The sequence below is a fragment of the Capra hircus genome, chromosome 4, assembly GCF_001704415.2.
Source record: "Capra hircus breed San Clemente chromosome 4, ASM170441v1, whole genome shotgun sequence".
Taxonomy (NCBI): domain Eukaryota; kingdom Metazoa; phylum Chordata; class Mammalia; order Artiodactyla; family Bovidae; genus Capra; species Capra hircus.
The window spans coordinates 89,596,677-89,615,666 of NC_030811.1; the positions used below are offsets into that span (position 1 = coordinate 89,596,677).

At 39.1% G+C, this 18,990-nt stretch overlaps 1 protein-coding gene across 2 annotated transcripts in view; it reads left to right on the top strand.

Moving 5' to 3' along the window:
• RAPGEF5 (Rap guanine nucleotide exchange factor 5) overlaps positions 1 to 18,990 on the top strand; it is a 233,107-nt gene that overhangs the window by 173,487 nt on the left and 40,630 nt on the right. For both annotated transcript variants that reach the window (XM_018047330.1, XM_018047329.1), the window contains exons 12-14: positions 12,542 to 12,620; positions 15,980 to 16,124; positions 17,608 to 17,705. In XM_018047330.1, the coding sequence (XP_017902819.1) occupies positions 12,542 to 12,620; positions 15,980 to 16,124; positions 17,608 to 17,705 (322 nt within the window). The remainder of the gene's footprint in view (positions 1 to 12,541; positions 12,621 to 15,979; positions 16,125 to 17,607; positions 17,706 to 18,990) is intronic.

Below are 18,990 nucleotides of genomic sequence, written 5' to 3' on the forward strand. Positions count from 1 at the left end.
ACTGAACTGAATGATCTCCACTATTTATAATGTCTAATACAGAGAAGTTTATGTAGAAGAAAAGGAGTTTTATGATTTGACCTTTTAAAAAAAATTGTTTTCCTTTCTGTCTTTACATTTCAATTTTTAAAAATATGAATAAGTGCTTCCCTGAAAAATCCCATGGGCGGAGTAGCCTGGTGGGCTGCAGTCCATGGGGTCACTAAGAGTCGGACACAACTTCACTTTCACTTTCACTTTTCAGTTTCAGGCATTAGAGAAGGAAATGGCAACCCACTCCAGTCAGTGTTCTTGCCTGGAGAATCCTAGGGACAGGGGAGCCTGGTGGGCTGCTGTCTGTGGGGTCGCACAGAGTCGGACGTGACTGAAGCAGCTTAGCAGCAGCAGCAGCAGTGATCATTAAAATATCTTAAAGCACTGTGAATTTGTGGACTGTCTTAATCCTTCTATGTGATTATCATTTCTACCTTTGGAAAAGTAAATTGGTTGATCTCTTATAGCTGTGTGCTATTGCCAGGTGTTTGCTAGAAAATGAAAACAAAGTAGTATTTGAGTAGGGGTAAAGGAGCTCCAGCATGCTGGCACACAGATGAAAAACAACTTCACAGGGGCATCTCTGGCCATTCAAGGCCCGTAAAATGACTAGGTTCCTTTATCTATGGTGCTTTCCCCTATCTCAACCCAGAATTTTGTGGCTTTCCTGCATTTCCTTTCCCCCTATCCGTGACATGGACAGTTTGGCTTTATACCCTCAGGAGAGCATCACGCAGTTAGAGACATTGCTGAGGCTCAGCCCAGCTTAGGACCTGAGCCCCTTCTGACATTAACTTGCATTAACATGGTGGTGGTTTTCCTTACTTATCTCAGTCTTGGTGTCACCATCCTGCAAAGATATAAGCCCTACCTACCTCCTAGGGTGGCTGTGAGGAGCAGAGACCAGCTGGGTGAAGCTCACGATACAGCTGACAGTATGTGGTCCATAAAGAGTGGCTGTTTTTTTTCCCCATACAGACTAGCACTGTTTTCCCTTCCAGTGTTTCCCTATCACCCACCAAAACCACCACTAGCTTTCTGGGGCATGGTAAGGAATAGGCGTAGTTCAAAGCAAATTTGAGTCTCTCTCAGGCTAAAACAAAACAAAAACAAGACCGGTCAGCAAAAACAAGACTGGGAGCTGACTGTGGCTTACATCATGAACTCCTTACTGCCAAATTCAGATTTAAATTGAAGAAAGTAGGGAAAACCACTAGACGATTCAGGTGTGACCTAAATCAAATCCCTTATGATTATACAGTAGAAGTGAGAAATATATTCAAGGGATTAGATCAGTGCCTGATGAACAATGGATGGAGGTTCGTGACATTGTACAGGAGACAGGGATCAAGACCATCCCCAAGAAAAAGAAATGCAAAAAAGCAAAATGGCTGTCTGAGGAGGCCTTACAAATAACTGTGAAAGGAAGAGAAGTGAAAAGCAAAGGAGAAAAGGAAAGATAAATGCATTTGAATGCAGAATTCCAAAGAATAGCAAGAAGAGATAAGAAAGCCTTCCTCAGTGATCAATGCAAAGAAACAGAGGAAAACAATAGAATGGAAAAGACTAGAGATCTCTTCAAGAAAATTAGAGATACTAAGGGAACATTTCATGCAAAGATGGGCTCAATAAAGGACAGAAATGGTCTGGACCTAACAGAAGCAGAAGATATTAAGAAGAGGTGGAAGAATAGACAGAAGAACTGTACAAAAAAGATCTTCACGACCCAGATATGCATGATGGTATTACGATAACTCACCTAGAGCCAGATGTCCTGGAATGAGAAGTCAAGTGGGCCTTAGGAAGCATCACTATGAACAAAGCTAGTGGAAGTGATGGAATTCCAGTTGAGCTTTTTTCCTGCACTCAGTATGCCAGCAAATCTGGAAACCTCAGCAGTGGCCACAGGACTGGAAAAGGTCAGTTTTCATTCCAATCCCAAAGAAAGGCAATGCCAAAGAATGCTCAAACTACTGCATAATTGCACTCATCTCACACTCTGCTGCTGCTGCTAAGTCGCTTCAGTCGTGTCCGACTCTGTGCTACCCTATAGATGGCAGCCCACCAGGCTCCCCTGTCCCTGGGATTCTCCAGGCAAGAACACTGGAGTGGGTTTCCATTTCCTTCTCCAGTGCATAAAGTGAAAAGTGAAAGTGAAGTCACTCAGTCATGTCCAACTCTTCGCGACCCCATGAACTGTAGCCTACCAGGCTCTTCTGTCCATGGGATTTTCCAAGCAAGAGTACTGGAGTGGGGTGCCATTGCCTTCTCCGATCTCACATTCTGGTAAAGTAATACTCAAAATTCTCCAAGTCAGGCTTCAGCATTACGTAAACCGTGAACTTCCAGATGTTCAAGCTGGTTTTAGAAAAGGCAGAGCAACCAGAGATCAAATTGCCAACATTGGTTGGATCATAGAAAAAGCAAGAGAGTTCCAGAGAAACATATAATCTGCTTTATTAACTAGGACAAAGCCTTTGACTGTGTGAATCACAACAACTTGTGGAAAATTCTTCAGAATTCTACCAGACCACCTGATCTGCCTCTTGAGAAATCTGTATGCAGGTCAGGAAGCAACAGTTAGAACTAGACATGGAAAAACAGACTGGTTCCAAATAGGAAAAGGAGTACATCAAGGCTGTATGTTGTCACTCTGCTTATTTAGCTTCTATGCAGAGTACATCATGAGAAACGCTGGGCTGGAAGAAGTACAGGCTGGAATCAAGATTACTGGGAGAAATAACCTCAGATATGCAGATGACACCACCCTTATGGCAGAAAGTGAAGAAGAGAGCCTCTTGATGAAAGTGAAAGAGGACAGTGAAAAAGTTGGCTTAAAGCTCAACATTCAGTAAACTAAGATCATGGCATCTGGTCCCATCACTTCATGGCAAATAGAGGGGGAAACAGTGGCAGACTTTTTTTTTTTGAACTCCAAAATCACTGCAGATAGTGACTGCAACCATGAAATTAAAAGACGCTTACTCCTTGGAAGAAAAGTTATGACCAACCTAGATAGCATATTCAAAAGCAGAGTTATTTGTCCACAAAGGTCTGTCTAGTCAAGGCTATGGTTTTTCCATTTGTCATGTATGGATGTGAGAGTTAGACTATAAAGAAAGCTGAGCACCAAAGAATTGATGCTTTTGAACTCTGGTATAGAAGACTCTTGAGAGTCCCTTGGACTATAGGGAGATCTGACCAGTCCATCCTGAAGGAAATCAGTCTTGAATATTTATTGGAAGGACTGATGTTGAAGCTGAAACTCCAATACTTTGGCCACCTGATGGGAAGAACTGACTCATTTGAAAAGACCCTGGTGCTGGGAAAGCTGGAAGGTGGGAGGAGAAGGGGATGACAGAGGATGAGATGGTTGGATGGCATCACTGACTCAATGGACATGAGTTTGAATAAACTCTGGGAGTTAGTGATGCAGAGGGAGGCCTGGCGTGCTGCAGTCCATGGATTCGCAAAGAGTCAGACACGACTGAGTGACTGGACTGAACTGAACTGAGGCTAAAATACGTGTGCTGGGTAGTGGTGGTAGGTGTGGAGATTTGCTTAGATATTCACATGGACGGAATAGTCATCAGTCTGGAGCTTGTAGACTGCCCTTTGCAGTTCTTTAGTGACCTCACCAGTCAAATTCCATATCTTTGCAAAGGTTGACACTTTATCCTGCAACTTTGTCTTCAACCTGAAGTAATAGGAGTTTAGTTGTCAGTTGTGACCAATTCTTTCTTTGTGACTCTAAACCGCAAGCCTTCCGTTTACCTGTGTAAGAAAGAAAGCAGTCGTGCGATATTGGAAAGAACTCTAGTGACTGTTCTGGAAACCAGACACAAAGGCATGTCTGCTGTCAGTCACTGGTTAAAATATTTATCCTAGAAATGTTTTCAAACAGAAGCAATATGTTAAAGTAAGTTTTCTTGTATTGGAAGCGTTCAGTTTGCCTAAGGTCTTGTGCAGAATTGCTTAGAAAGAGCCTTAGTTGTGTTTACTTTAAATGAGTAAGTTTGTAGAATATCTTTTTATCTTTAATATATCTAGCTATCATGCCAGTTCTTAACTTTAAAATAGGCAGTTGAGTATCCATTGCTAAACTTTGTTTAAAGTAGCTTTTCTAGTGTACCTAAAAAAAATTTTTTTAACCAGAAACAAAAGTAAGTTAGTAAATAAAGTTTTACTTGTCTGAAATTCAGCGCTAGTGATTGACACTGACCAAGGGGGGATAATTAATACTCAGAATGGTGATATATTTCAAGTTTTGAAAGAAAGCTGATAATAGAGATTCTGCTTAGTGCTTAGGAGATAAAAATGTCATACCTTGTTTGCAGTTTATTCAAGGATTAGAGTTACTGCTTAAAATAACCAGGCCTGCAATCCATGTGGTCGCAAAGAGTCAGATATGACTTAGTGACTGAACCACAACATCCAGACCTGAGACTTCTGATTTAAGATTTAATGTATAAATTAACTTTCTTTTGTTTCATGAAATTTTAGAACATTTGCCAGGTATTTAGGAACACAGTTTGTATCTTAAGAAATCATTGTGTGGTGTTGATTGTACAAGATTCAACAACTCAGTTCAGTTATGTTAGACTGAGCGAATCTTTGATATTAATTTTTGTTGGTAGATGCTGGCAGATTGGTATTTTAAGCATCATAGTTGTGATAATTGCCATACTCTCATATATACTGTTAAGTAAAACAATATTTGCATTGATCATGAAGAAATTTGACCTCCTGGCTCATTCGTGAGAGCACCTGCTGTTGCTGATCAATGAGCTGCACAATTGCAAAGAGAGTCTTTGGGGAGAAACAGTATGCTAGATGGTGTGAGAGCTGGTTGTCAGAACATCTGTAGTTTTTTTCAGTCCAACTAGAGTGTGCGCCTGAGACTTACCAAGGGGCGTATCTCTGGTCTGGTCTCAGACCAGAGACCATCACACGCCACATCCAGTGACCTTTGGATGCTCTGTCTCTCGGACCTCCCTCCAGCAACTTTGGAGACTTTCAATCTGCTCTCTTTTCCAGTCCTTTCTTGTTCGTTTCTATTACATTTCTGTCTCCCAGTTCTCCAGTTTCTTTTTTCTCCTCTTTTTTTTTTTTTTTTTTAGTTCATCTTTCTCTTGCCATCACCCGAATGTGAACTTCCACCCCAGCTCAACCCTCAGCCCTCTACTTACGTCTTCTTAGGACTGTTGCTGAAAATTCACGTTGTTCCCAACCTGTCTCTTTATACAGTAGCTTCCATCTTCATCTAGCCTTCGTTAGCAAACTCTGGTCTTTGATATATTGCTCAGTAGTTTCACTTAAAGTAACCTAGGGAATCCAGGCTCAGTGCATTTAAAAATAAACTCATCCTCCCTCCCCTTGCTGCTAAGTCACTTCAGTCGTGTCCGACTCTGTGCAACCCCAAAGACAGCAGCCCACCAGGCTCCCCTGTCCCTGGGATTCTCCAGGCAAGAACACTGGAGTGGGTTGCCATTCCCTCCCCTCATTTGTCCTTTATCCCCAGTTACTTTTGGGATGTGGCAAGTGTAATCTGTATCTTTCATCACTTCTGACCTCAAAAGTCTCTACTCACTTTCCTTTTCATATAGAATGAGCCCCAGATACCTTAGTCTAGAGCTCAGAGACCCTGGGAGTTGGCTCCAACGTGCGTTTTTAGGGTTTCTGTTTTACCATATGACCCTTCCATTACTGTTTCATAACTATACCATAGACTAAGACTGGCAAACTCACATGTCCACAGCCAGTTCAGGTGAACAACAGAAGCCAAGCAGAGTAGAACTGTGCTAAACTGGGAGGCCCCTCTGCATAAAAAGTGCAATCAGCTCTAAACCATGGTTGCCAACTGAACTGTGGACCTGGTGTTGCCAGATTTCTGAGTTTTAAATATTGTCTAGCGCAAAACATCTTTAGGAAGAATCAAGTCTCAAAGACCACTGGCCTATGACTCAGCCACAGACACACACCCATACCCACTCCTTTGCTTACACACTTAATTTCTTTCTCCTCCAGTTCTTCTCAGAAGTTCAGGGGTCATGTCACATGCCACCTGTTTGGTGAAACCTTCCTTGGCATACGGGAGTCTCTCCTTCATCCCCTATGACATCCATGTTGGTACTGCTTGGTGGAGTGTTACCTAACTTAGATCATGCCATGGACCAGCCACTGTGCTTCCCTGTATCAACCCCTGGTGCCTCAACAAATGCCTTATGTATAGTTCACCCTCCCTCTGCACACAGTACACAGTTTTGGTTGGTTGACTGGTAGCACTTGGAGAAACGGGTAAGGACAGACATAAGTAATTTTAGTTTAGGAAACTAAAGAACAGATGAGCTTCCCCCCGTGGCTCAGTGGTAAAGAATCTACTTGTAATGTAGGAGATGCGGGTTCAATCCCTGGGTCAGGAAGATCCCCCTGAAGGAGGGCATGGCAACTCACTCCAATATTCTTGCCTGGAGAGCACCACGGACAGAAGAGCCTGGCTAGCTACAGGTCATGGGGTCACAGAGAGTTGAACACGACTAAAGCGACTTAGCATGCATGCAGAGAGCAGAACGCATTTATTGTGTGCTTGAATCTGTTGTGATTCTGTGATTCTTGTGATTCTTGAATCTATTGTGAATCTGTGTGTACCAGATTCTTTGCCAGATGCCTTAGCTATCCTGTTCCATCTGACTGAACTACAGCTCCGCTAGGTGTGGATTTAGGTGATTGTGCTAAGGCCCAGGGGGTGAGGTACTCTGCTCAAGGCTCCCCAGGTGGGAAGCAGGCTCTCTGACTCTCTCTGCACACTCTACATGTCTTCTGAGCTTCCCAGCAGACATGGCAGATCCATGAATTGTGCCTGAACGCAGCAGCTAATGGGGGCTGGGACAGCAGGAGCTCACCGGGCCGGCCCCTCTGTGACGACAGAGCGACCTGCAAACGTGACCCTTTCTCTGTGCGGAGAAGATAAAAGCACCACTGTTAATATTCCACGCTCCTTCTTGTGACATTTTTAAAAGGCAGCATGTGGAATTAAATGTAGCCAAGAGCATAAAACCTGCGGCACTCAAGTCATTCTGTCCTAAAGAAATGCGGTGGGATTCTAAAACCAAATTTTCCGAGTTAAAATGAAAACGGATTATATCATTGGAAGAGTGCCACGCCATCCCTATCTATAGTCATTAAAGGGATGACTTTTCAAGTTTAATGTAGAAACAGCATTAAATGAATAAGCATTTCTTGTGTAATCGATATCTAAAAATAAAACTATATCTCAGGATTTGGCAGTTTTAAAATGGCTAAGCAGTACTGTGGTGAAATTGTAAAATTCTGCAGGAATCAACTGAATTTAAAAGCTGTAGTAAACAGCTGCATTTGACATCACGAATACTGCTTTTTGAAATGTGAAATACACTGAGCAAGAGGTACAACTCCTATCAGAGGCCTAGCACTTGAGCCTATGATTCAAGCATGAACATGAAATTATTTTGTTTGTGCTTAATCAGATGACATGGTACATTTTGGCACTGCTTCTTAAAAAATAATGGTAAGTTGTTACATTCCAGGGCCAGAAATAGGCCCTTTCAAGTACAAAGCTTTTCTTGGTTCTTTGGAATAAAGGTTAAGTCAAGCATATTTTAGAGCACCTTAAATTTCATTGCATCTGACGTAGAAATACATGTGAAACAAAACTACCAACAGTACTTTAGGTAATATGAGTTAGTACAGAAATGTTGAATATTCACATTACCTTACATAGATCAAATGGCTCTAATAAGCCATTGTCTGTCAAAATCCCGTTCATTCGCTTTCTTGGTAATTTACTTTAACTGGTGAGTGGTTTCATTATTGCAGTGCATTTTGTTGGCGAGTGTTGGAAAATAAAACTGAAGTAGATTTTTCTAATTGCTCCTAAGTCACCCTATACTCATGATTTCTGGACTTCAGAGTTTTGTTTTGTTTTTTCTTTTTTTTATATATCTGAAAAAAGAAAAAGGCATTAAGCTTAGAATTTTTGGAAGCATTTAGACCATTTCCTTTCATATCAGAACTCTATAAATGGATCTATACCAAGCCAATTACCATTTCACCTTGACATAACTTGGGGATGTTCTAGAAACCTTTGTGCTTTGTAGAATTAAAATGGAAAGTTTTAGTGCTTTATACACTAAAAATGATAGAAAAAATTTTAATTTATGCATAAAAGAAAAATACATTCAAGTAAAATCAAATAAAAATAGACAGTTCTTTTCTTATGCCTTTAAGTTTAAAAAGTAGCAGATGATCGGGAAAAGTTCTGTATTAATTAACATCATGGCTAATTATAGACACAAATTTTAGAGCTATTCTTTAGATTTTTACAGCATATTAATATATTTTATTTCAAGTTACGTAGTCTTAAAACTGTAATATTTACCTTCCAGTTTTGATTGTTCTTAGCATATTGCTTTTATACTGCAAAAAGTAATTCTTGTAATTAAAAATCCACTACAAAATTTTGTATTATTTGTGGGAAGAGGGGGTATGCCCAAAAAGGTTAGCTGAGTATTTTTGTCAGTGATGAGCCAAGAACTTGAGATTAGATTTAGTGATTTTATTTAATGGATAGAATTTCAAAGACAGGTTTTTTGTATATTAATACCTAGGTATTCATTAAGCTAGAAATAAATGAATGCATCTTTTTATTCAGAATGTGAGTCTGTGTGGCAACTATGAATGTGTTTAAGTGAAAGATATTTTTATACACAAAAGTGCTTTTCTACCTAGAGTCTTAAATTACCATTAATTAAGCAGTATATAATATAATATATAATTATAGTGTTTTAATATGGTTGCCAGTGGATTTGCTAGTCTTTCTAAATGGCCATTGTTGGCTAATAGTCTTCAGGGGATCATTTATATAGCCATTGTGCTTCTAAAAATATGTCTAAATACCAATGGGACAGCCTTTTTTTTGAAGCATGGCTATTAAAATGCACTTCTATTTCAAGTGTGTCTTTTTGATTAAATCACTCAATTACTTTCATATGCGGCAAAAAAAAAAAAAAATACCAGTACTGAAAAGAATAAAGGAAAGCTCTTTTTATGTAGAAAATTTTCAGAACAAAATGGTAGTTATATAAAGATTTGAATTAGGAGTGTTGGGAATCTGTTCTATTCATAAGGAATTTTAGCTGTTCTTTTTGTTAGATTTTTAACTGGAGATGTTTCTATATAGCCTCATTGTTTTTACTTTAATTATTATTTCTATGGCAGGGAGATAATTAGGTAAATGCTGTTGAATATTAAATATGCTAGTAGCTTCAAGGAAAATAAACATTTCTGGGTCAAAGCCCTCAACAAAATATTATCTTGTATGAGCTGGTTAATGGAATTGAGTGCCAAATGGTTTTGCCACCATCCAGCCAAACTCTCAGAGTCACTCAGTTCATCATCTAAGACTGTTTTGGAGTGGAATGGCTGCTTATGTCAAAGTTAATGGTGTTCTTTTTATTTTACTAATACAGGTCTTTATTGCATGAAATACTGTATATATTATTTATAGGTATTTCCAGTATGGTGTTCTTTTTTATGTGACTTTTTCATGGAGTAAAACTTGATTAGAGAATATTCCCAACCCCATTAAATTAGCTAAGTGTAAGAACATTCCAAGGGGCTTCCTAGGTGGCTTGGTGTTAAAGAACCCGTCTGCCAATGCAGAAGACGCAAGAGATGCAGGTTTGATCCCTTGATCAGGAGGATACCCTGGAGGAGGAAATGGCAATTCATTCTAGTATTCTTGCCTGGACAGTTCCATGGACAGAAGAGCCTGGTAGGCTACAGTCCTTGGGATCACAAGGACACAGTCGAGCAACTGAGCGCACACATAAGAACATTCCAAAGCATCTGAACCTGAGTGTCACACCAAAAACTTTGTATGCTGACTTGTATGAGGTACTCAGTGATGTCACCCACTGGCTTCTGTGTATTATTTGCTCCAATCTGTAAGGGCCCATTAGAAAGCCTAAAGTAATTCTAGGCTTCTCTGAGGTCCTTACTGCCTGTATCTAATATTTAATGCAAAAAAGACTTAACTTCTAATCAGACCACAGAAGCTGAGGATTCTCATCAACCATATTTAGTACAGAGAAATGTCCTAATTTGTGAACATTATTGTTCAGCAGCATCCCAGAGTGATAGTTTGCAAGTTAGTTTCCCAGATAGCCTAGGGGTTCAGACGTCACACCATTGTTGGATTTTAACTTCATCTATTTAAAACCCTGTAATGAAAGAGATGCAAACATTTCTAATGTACATTCCAAAGTTTTCACTAGGAGGCCAGTGACTAGCTTGCGCTGTGGGTTAATTAGCTTGGGGATAGACCTTAGAATAAAATTTCTTCTGCCTTTTTGTGCATGGATTGGAAACTTTTGTGAGCAAGGACCTAAGTAGAGAACTTATTAATATTCTGCTATGAACTTAGGCTGCATGAGTCCACTTGCACTCGGTTGTGCAGCCAGCCACAGTCCCGCAGCTTTCCTGTGCTGGCCTTAATATATGTCCAGCAAGGCCTCGGCACATCTGAGAACTTGCTGTTTCCACAGACTAACAGTAATAGTGACTCTTCACATACTGCATGTGATGCAGTATGTGTAAGCTTAGGCTTATTTTACATTTTAGGTGGCGTTTTTCAAATTTTATTTTATTTTTAGTGAGGAATCCTGTTGCTTGGGCTTCCCTGGTGGCTCAGACAGTAAAGAATCTGCCTGCAGCACAGGAGACCAGATTCGATCCCTGGGTTGGGAAGATCCCCTGGAGAAGGGAATGGCAACCTTCTCCAGTATTCTTACCTGGAGAATTCCATGGACAGAAGAGCCTGGTGGGCGATAGTCCCTGGGATTGCCAAAAGTCAGACACAACTGAGTGACTAACATTTTGACTTTTTCACTTTTTCACTGTTGCTTATCTGAAAAAAATAAATACCTTTGAAAAAAAAGTCCCTAATCCTCTTCATGAACACCTCTGATTCATTTTCATAAAGAGCTTCTAGAAAGCAAGACGTTTTGGTAACCCAGTACCATTTGCAACCACTTTACTACTCTATGTAGATCAAGAGTATCTTGCTATTTTATAGCATAAACAAACCATGGAAATAAGTTAACCCCTGCAGCTGATAGAGGGCTGTAGGTGTCGTTCACAGCCTCTTTTTATCAGAATTTTATATTCTTCAAAACAGTCTGTTTTGCACTGATAACTTTTAAAGGAGAGTTGCTGGTTATTTCTAAAAGTATGGAATTTTTCCAGTCTTTAAATGGAGCTATAGAGTTCTGTTCTGGACAATTCTTTCTGCTTTCACATTTGTAGTATGAAAGAGCATCAATGCTATTAAGTACACAAGCTCACTATTCATAGAATTTAGTAGTATTTCAGATAGCTAAAATTTTGGTATCCAGAATGTAAACAACATGAAAACTAAATAATAGAGTAAAATGAATTCTGAGATATGGAGAGTAAATAAAGACTACTATGGCAAAATGTCTGCTTTGCATTCTGAACATAAGTCTTTCTATCATTTTTGAAGTTTATTGGAGTTTGCCTGTTTAGCAGTTCCATATTATACATAAGCTGGACTTTGTAAAGAGCACTAAGCCAAAGAGGCAATAAAAATGGGACCTGTTTGTATTGAAGAGGTAGAAAAGGAATTAGGAAGGAGTATGTCATCATCCTTTTTATCTGCTCTCCATTTTTAACTGGACTCAGCCCTGTCTCTTCACAGCAAGAAGAAAATCACTCTTCACTTTCCCAACTTCTTACAGATGCTTTCAAGAGATAAAAGTGAATGGCCTTGGAAATTGCCGTGGATCCTCTGGCTTTTATTATCCATTGTTCTTACCCTAGACTTAGGTAAATGGCTTTTGTGCTGTGCTTACTCGCTCAGTTGTGTCCAACTCTGCGACCCCATGAACTGTAGCCCACCAGGCTCCTCTCTCCATGAGGATTCTCTAGGCAAGAATACTGAAGTGGGATGCCATGCCCTCTCCGAAGGATCTTCCTAATCTAGGGTTCAAACCTAGGTCTCCTGCATTACAGGCAGATTCTTTACCATCTGAGCCTCCAGGGATTAGAACTTATTGGTGTCATTTCCTGTAGTTCTGGAGTACATACTTCAGAAATCATATAAAATTTATTTTTTAAGGCACATTTTTTTAATACATTGGTTTTCCATAACATCTGTACCCACAGATATAGATGAGGTTTTAGGAAAGGAAAAAACAGATGACAAAATTATATGTTTAGAGAGCCTTGTAATAGAAAAGAAATCTCATCGCTTGAGGCATTCTGTATAGAGTTTTTAAAAGTAACTGTAATAAATGTATTTTGTGCTAAAATTCTGCTAACCTTACCCCTCCCACTGCCACCGCCATTTATCATGTTTCTGCTGTGCACACTCTTCCAGAGCCTGGCCAAGCAGCTTTCCCCTCTTATCTCCGATTTGCTCACCTTGTGTTTGTTTTTCCTTTCTTTGCAGAGACTCTCCTTGATGACTTCCTTCTCACGTACACAGTCTTCATGACAACTGACGACTTGTGCCAGGCGCTGTTGAGGCAATATCCTTCATTAGCTTCAGGATGCTGTGTCGGCTTCCTCTCAGACAGATGTCTCACATTAGGAATTAACTGCCTTTCTTCGTTTAGTCAAGCCCTCAGTAGAGTGTGGCTGTGTTAAATATTAATATCATGGTAGCCAAGGTGAAAGATGAAATGAGACAGAGTATGCAGGGGGGACCAGAGATGCAGAGCTGCTGTTTTCACATTCTGTGTCGTGGGTACATGGTGTGTTGATGCTATGTTTTCTTCAAACCTGTGTCACAAGGCTTTAGAATCTAGAGATGAATTTGGCCTACTGGGTAAACCCCAGAGTCAAGAGGTTGAGTGGATTGGCAGTAACTGAACTTACAAGACAATCAATCAGTTAGTGCCAGCCCACATGGGTGGGGAAGCATGCGTGTGATAGTGTTTTTCTGGGCAAGTGTCCTAGGGAAGACAAGGATTTCCCACTTGGGAGGTCTGACCCCCCACTCCCACCCCCAGTCAGCTGTCATCATTTCAGAGCTTTGTCAGGGCACGCTGTCTTAGGATGATGGATGTGATTAGAGGGTTAATGACCAGTTAAGGAGGCTTTAGAATTGCATACACTGACTAGAAGAGATGCAACAGATCAAAGGCCAGGAAGCCATGCCATGGAAACGCCTGCAGTTTCCCAATGAGTGTCTTGCCTTGCAATGTTTAAGAAAGAGTGTTTTCTTTATCAGAAGTCAAGCCATGAAGGTCACAGGAAAAGACAAAAAGAGCATTTGCATAAGTAGAAATAATGCAAGATAAATCCTTATATTATGCCTTTCAAGAGAAAAAGTAGAAGAAATGCATACTTTAACAAATTCTTTGTGTTTGCCTGAGTTTGTTTCACAGGTAGACATCAAAGAAATCAGATGTCCTTGATGTACTTTTTTTTTTTTTTCTGAGTTAGTTTTCTGAATTAGTTGCTTTAATTTCATGGTGAAATAACAAGGATTTTAAGTATTTCCTGCCCGCCGCCCCCCCCCCCCCAGCTGTATCCATTCTAAAATATTCAGTGTTATCTATAACTTTTCTCCTCTATTTTTAAATTTTTTATTGAATTATATTTGATTTATAATATGTTAATTTCTACTGTATGGTAAAGTGGTACCATTTATATATATATATATACACACACACACTGTTCAATATAATATAAATACTATTCTATGTGTGTGTATATATATATATATATAAATACTATTCAGTTCAGTCGCTCAGTCATGTCGACTCTTTGCGACCCCATGGACTGCAGCACGCCAGGCTTCCCTGTCTATCTATCACCACCTCCCAGAGCCTACTCAAACTCCTGTCCATCGCGTCGGTGATGCTATCCAACCATCTCATCCTCTGTCCCCTTCTCCTCTCACCTTCAATCTTTCCCAGCATCAGGGTCTTTTCCAATGAGTCTGTTCTTCACATCAGATGGCCGAAGTACTAGAGTTTCAACTTCGTCATCAGTCCTTCCAATGAATATTCAGGACTGATTTCCTTTAGGATGGACTGGTTGGATCTCCTTGCAGTCCAAGGGACTCTCAAGAGTCTTCTCCAACACCACAGTTCAAAAGCATCAGTTCTTTGCTGTTCAGCTTTCTTTATAGTCTAACTCTCACATCCATACATGACAAATGGAAAAACCATAGCCTTGACTAGACAGACCTTTATTGGCAAAGTAATGTCTACTTTTTAATAAGCTGTCTAGATTGGTCATAACTTTTCTTCCAAGAAGCAAGTGTCTTTTAATTTCACGTCTGCAGTCACCATCTGCAGTGATTTTGAAGATCAAAAAAATACAGTCTCACCGTTTCCACTGTTTCCCCATCTATTTGCCATGAAGTGATGGGGCCGGATGCCATGATCTTATATATAGTATTCCACTGTGTATAAATGCCACATCTTTTTATCCATTCAGTCCTTGATGTACTTTTGTGGGTTGGGGAGACAGTGGCTGAATTATGTTTTAAAATAGCTACAAAGGGGACCTCTCTGGTGATCCAGTGGCTTAGACACTGCTTTCCCAATGCAGGGGGCCAGGTTCGATCCCTAGTCGGGGAACTAGTTCCTACATCCTGCTGTTAAGACCCAAATAAATACTTCTTTTAAATGAGCAGATTATAAAAAATGTTACAAAGTCTGATATAGAATTATCCCTGTTTTGCTATTATATATTGGCATTAAAGAATATAGAATCCTGTCCACTAACCCTAAAGCCTACCTGTCTTTGGTGTCATAGCATTTTCTATTTCTAGTTAATTTTTTAATGCGTCCTAGATACTCAGAAATGATAAGTTGGGAGGCAAAAACACTAGGCTGTTTTGGGAAGTGCCAGGCTTCTGTCTTATTCCTAAGGTTTTAAGCATGTTGCCTTTGAGGTTGTTATTTTTATTTAATTTTAACAGCATAGTTAGTTAACACATTGTCATTGTATACAAATTGGGGAATGCTTGTAAGTATAATAAAAATAATTCATGTTCTCTGAAATCTCATTACTTTAAGAAGCCACTGTTAACTATCAGTATATATCTTTCCAGGCAATGACCATGTAAATAAACATAGTTAATAGAAATGGATGATCCTCACATACTCTTTTCTTACTTGCTTTCCTAATTAACAGTATATTGTGGATGCCCTGTGTCAGCAAATAGAGTGCTGGACCATCAGCCTTATGGCTACAAGAGAGTCCTTTAAATGGATATGCAGTAATTTATTTAACTGTTTTCAGTGGTTGAAGCCTTTAAGTTACACCTATTTAATATTTTTTTATCTCAGGGAAAATTAAATTGGCAGCCCTTTTTACTTACAGTTGTACACTTATCCATTTCTTTTTTTTTTCCATGTAAATTCCTGGGGGTGGACAGTTGAATCACACCACAAATTATGCTCCAGAAATCTATGCTCATTTGGCACTAAAGTAGAATGTATATTTCTGAGGATCAAAGTGTACGTGGCCTACTTCTGATGTCATCTTGATGGAAACAGTGTCCACCTATGTAGTGAGGCCAGATTTCTTGAAGCCACCCTTGTGATTAATGGCTCATCTGGTATCTCTTCAAAGTGGCATTAACCCGCACTGCTTGTGGAACTGTGTGATACATTTGTCAGTTTGACCATCCAGTCCTTATCCTCATGGCCTGCCACCAAGTGCATGTAAATCACTTTTCTGGGTTCCCTTTTGCTTTTTTCAGTGCACACCTGTTACTTTCCCTACACATGTTCTTTTCTTCCTACGTATACAGAAACTTGTAGATTTTTTTCAAAATCGTGCTTTAACATATTTTGTGAAAATAATAAATGGATCTCTTCATATTTTTACTTGCAACAATGCAGTATTCTTTCTTAACTATTTGCACCTATTCTGCTAAGAAGTATCAAGGCAAAGGAGAAAATTCAGATGTTCCTTGTCGGAAACGGAAGGTCTTGCATCTTGTTTCCCAGTGGATTGCTCTGTACAAAGACTGGTTACATGAAGATGAACATTCAAAAATGTTTTTAAAGGTAATGTAAAACTTCCAGTTATTCAGTTACTCTTTGATGCTGAATGACTGATTTTATTTTCAGTTGTGCGTTTCAGTAATCTCATTTGTATGTTACAGTCCTCTAACTTGTTTGTAATATTGAAGTTATGATTCAAAGTATTTGTTTGTTTTGACTTCTGAAGCCAAATATTATTTACATAGTTAGAAATTTTTAACTTTAAATAATTCTATGTGAATAAATGTAGAAGGCAAGTTTTAAAGTCATTTAAGGTTATTTATTTTACATGTCATGAGAATTTTGATTGCAAATGAAATAATTAAGGGAGGTTAAATAAAACATACTTTAAAATTTGATACTGCCTAATATGTTGAGATGTATTATAGGTTTAAACTAACCAGTCCCATATCTACAATAGTGAGATAAAACATCATTTTTGTCATATAAGAACATATATATTGACAATGTATACATTATGAAACTTTTTCAGGACCTGGTGTATTTTGAGACATTTAAAACAATCATAACTTATAAAATTGATGCTAAACCTAGATTTACATTTTAAATTAGGTAAGCTGATACGTGTTTCTAATCATGAGTAGGCTGCAGTGTCTTTTCAACACAGATGATTCTCTGGAGACAGTTTGTAGACAGCTGGACTCTTTTAGCCACCAAAAGCATGTTAGCTGTGCAGGTCAATTCAGATAAGGGGTGCAGTGGAATCCGTGCGGGGAAGAGTTCTATTTCAGAAGAGGCAAGTGTCTAAACTGACTTTGTCTTCATGAAAGAAGTCATTTTGATTTCAAAATTAAAATATCTTTAGACATCCAGTTAAAAACTGGTTTAAACCAAGTCTCTGACTAACTATTGTTATTTTCAAAACAACTGGTTAGTTTAATTCAACAGATTTCTTTTTCCTTCCCAAATGATTGCTGCTAAGTCACTTCAGTCATGTCCAACTCTGTGCGACCCCATAGACTGCAGCCCACCAGGCTCCCCTGTCCCTGGGATTCTCCAGGCAAGAACACTGGAGTGGGTTGCCATTTCCTTCTCCAGTGCATGAAAATGAAAAGTGAAAGTGAAGTCGCTCAGTCATGTCCGACTCTTAGTGACCCCATGGACTGCAGCCCCCAGGCTCCTCCATCCGTGGGATTTTCCAGGCAAGAGTACTGGAGTGGGGTGCCATTGCCTTCTCCAACCCAAATGATTATGTGGCTTTTATTTCTAAAAATACATTGTAGAACAGGCCTGGGAATTTTGAGTAGCTCCTACCTACCCATAGCCCCTAAGAGTTTTGTGGCCCCAGAGAGCCACACAGTTGAGCAAGGGGCCCTAAGGTAGAACCCCCACTCAGGAGCTCTTTGGTGCCTGGTTTAACCCCTTGCATTGTTCTGGATTCCAGTTATCTCTCTGATCAGGTTACCCACTGTTTGAGTCTTAATCCTTACAAAATAGACACCAGACCAATTCACCTGCCATTTTCTGCCCCCCACCCCCACCCCAGACCATCTACAGGAATGTGCTGGATGATGTCTATGAATACCCAATCCTTGAAAAAGAGCTGAAAGAATTTCAGAAGATACTTGGAATGCACCGTCGTCAGTAAGTGTTTCCTTTTCCTCATCACATATAGTAAGAGAAAGCAGCAACACATATGACAGAATTGGAGGTGTCTCAGAAAGATCCTTTTGAACATTTCAGATCTGGGATTTATCTTGATTCATTAGGTTTCCTAGTAGTAAATAAGTATTTTGTTTTTATGTCTCAAGATGAGTGAACACTAAATCAAGCTTATTGGCTATTTTTTAAAAAATCCTGTTCAATATGATAGGAACCAGTTGAGCCATGATAGTCTGGGTGCATAAGAACAATTATTTAATGAATTATTATTTATTTTTATAAGTGTAAATATTTAACTTGTCATTTCAGGGTTCATAGCTCTCTCTAATAGGATAGGAAAAAACGTTTTATAAACAAGTCCCAGCAAACCATGGCACATGTTTAAAGTTCATTTTATGGATTGCCTGAGGTTTCTTTATCAATTTAGAAAAATTGAAGGGAAGTACTTACTCTGACTTTTGTCATGTCCAGGTATCACTGAGGTGTCTATCATTAGTCTTTCAAATTGCTAATAGCTGATTTTACTCTGATTTACCACTAACTCTTCTTCATAATTTTGGTAAATGAAAACATTGAGTCATTGTTCAGTTTTCAGATATACCTGCAAAGGTAATCTGAAGGGAAATATTGTTCTCTGATTTGCAATGTAGTTTCTACTTTTTAACCATAAAACACATCTGTTGTCAAGTTGTGACAAACTTATAGTAAGATTTCAGCAGTCACAAATGGTGCTTCTCATAGAAAATGTTAATTCAAGCCTTTCACACTGTCAGAGACTTCAAGCCTGACTTGCATTTAGTAAAGCAAGATCCTGTGCAGTGAAGGCTATATAAATAATTTTAGGGTGTAAACAAATCATGTGTAAACCTTTGTTCCAGTCATGAAAATCACACATTTAGAAGTTCAGAAATGAGCTACAGGTTGTTAATAATGAATGTGATGAATTTTGGTGGTCTTCTTTTATCATCACATTCTATACTGTAAAAAATTTCTATCGCCTAAGACTAATATGAAAATATGAACAAGCAAATGAAGCAAAAATGAAAAAGAAAGAAATATTTACATCAAAGTAATACCCTACTTGGAAATAGATCTATGCTGTAAGGCAGGTCTTACAATTGGGAAAATTTAATTCTGGTTTAATACAAATTTAAGTACATTAACTGCATTAATGTAATTTAATACATTCCACTTGAAAACTTACATAAAAATGGGAAGTAATAGATATAAGTAAGAACATGATCTAAGTCATGATTCCTGCCTCTTT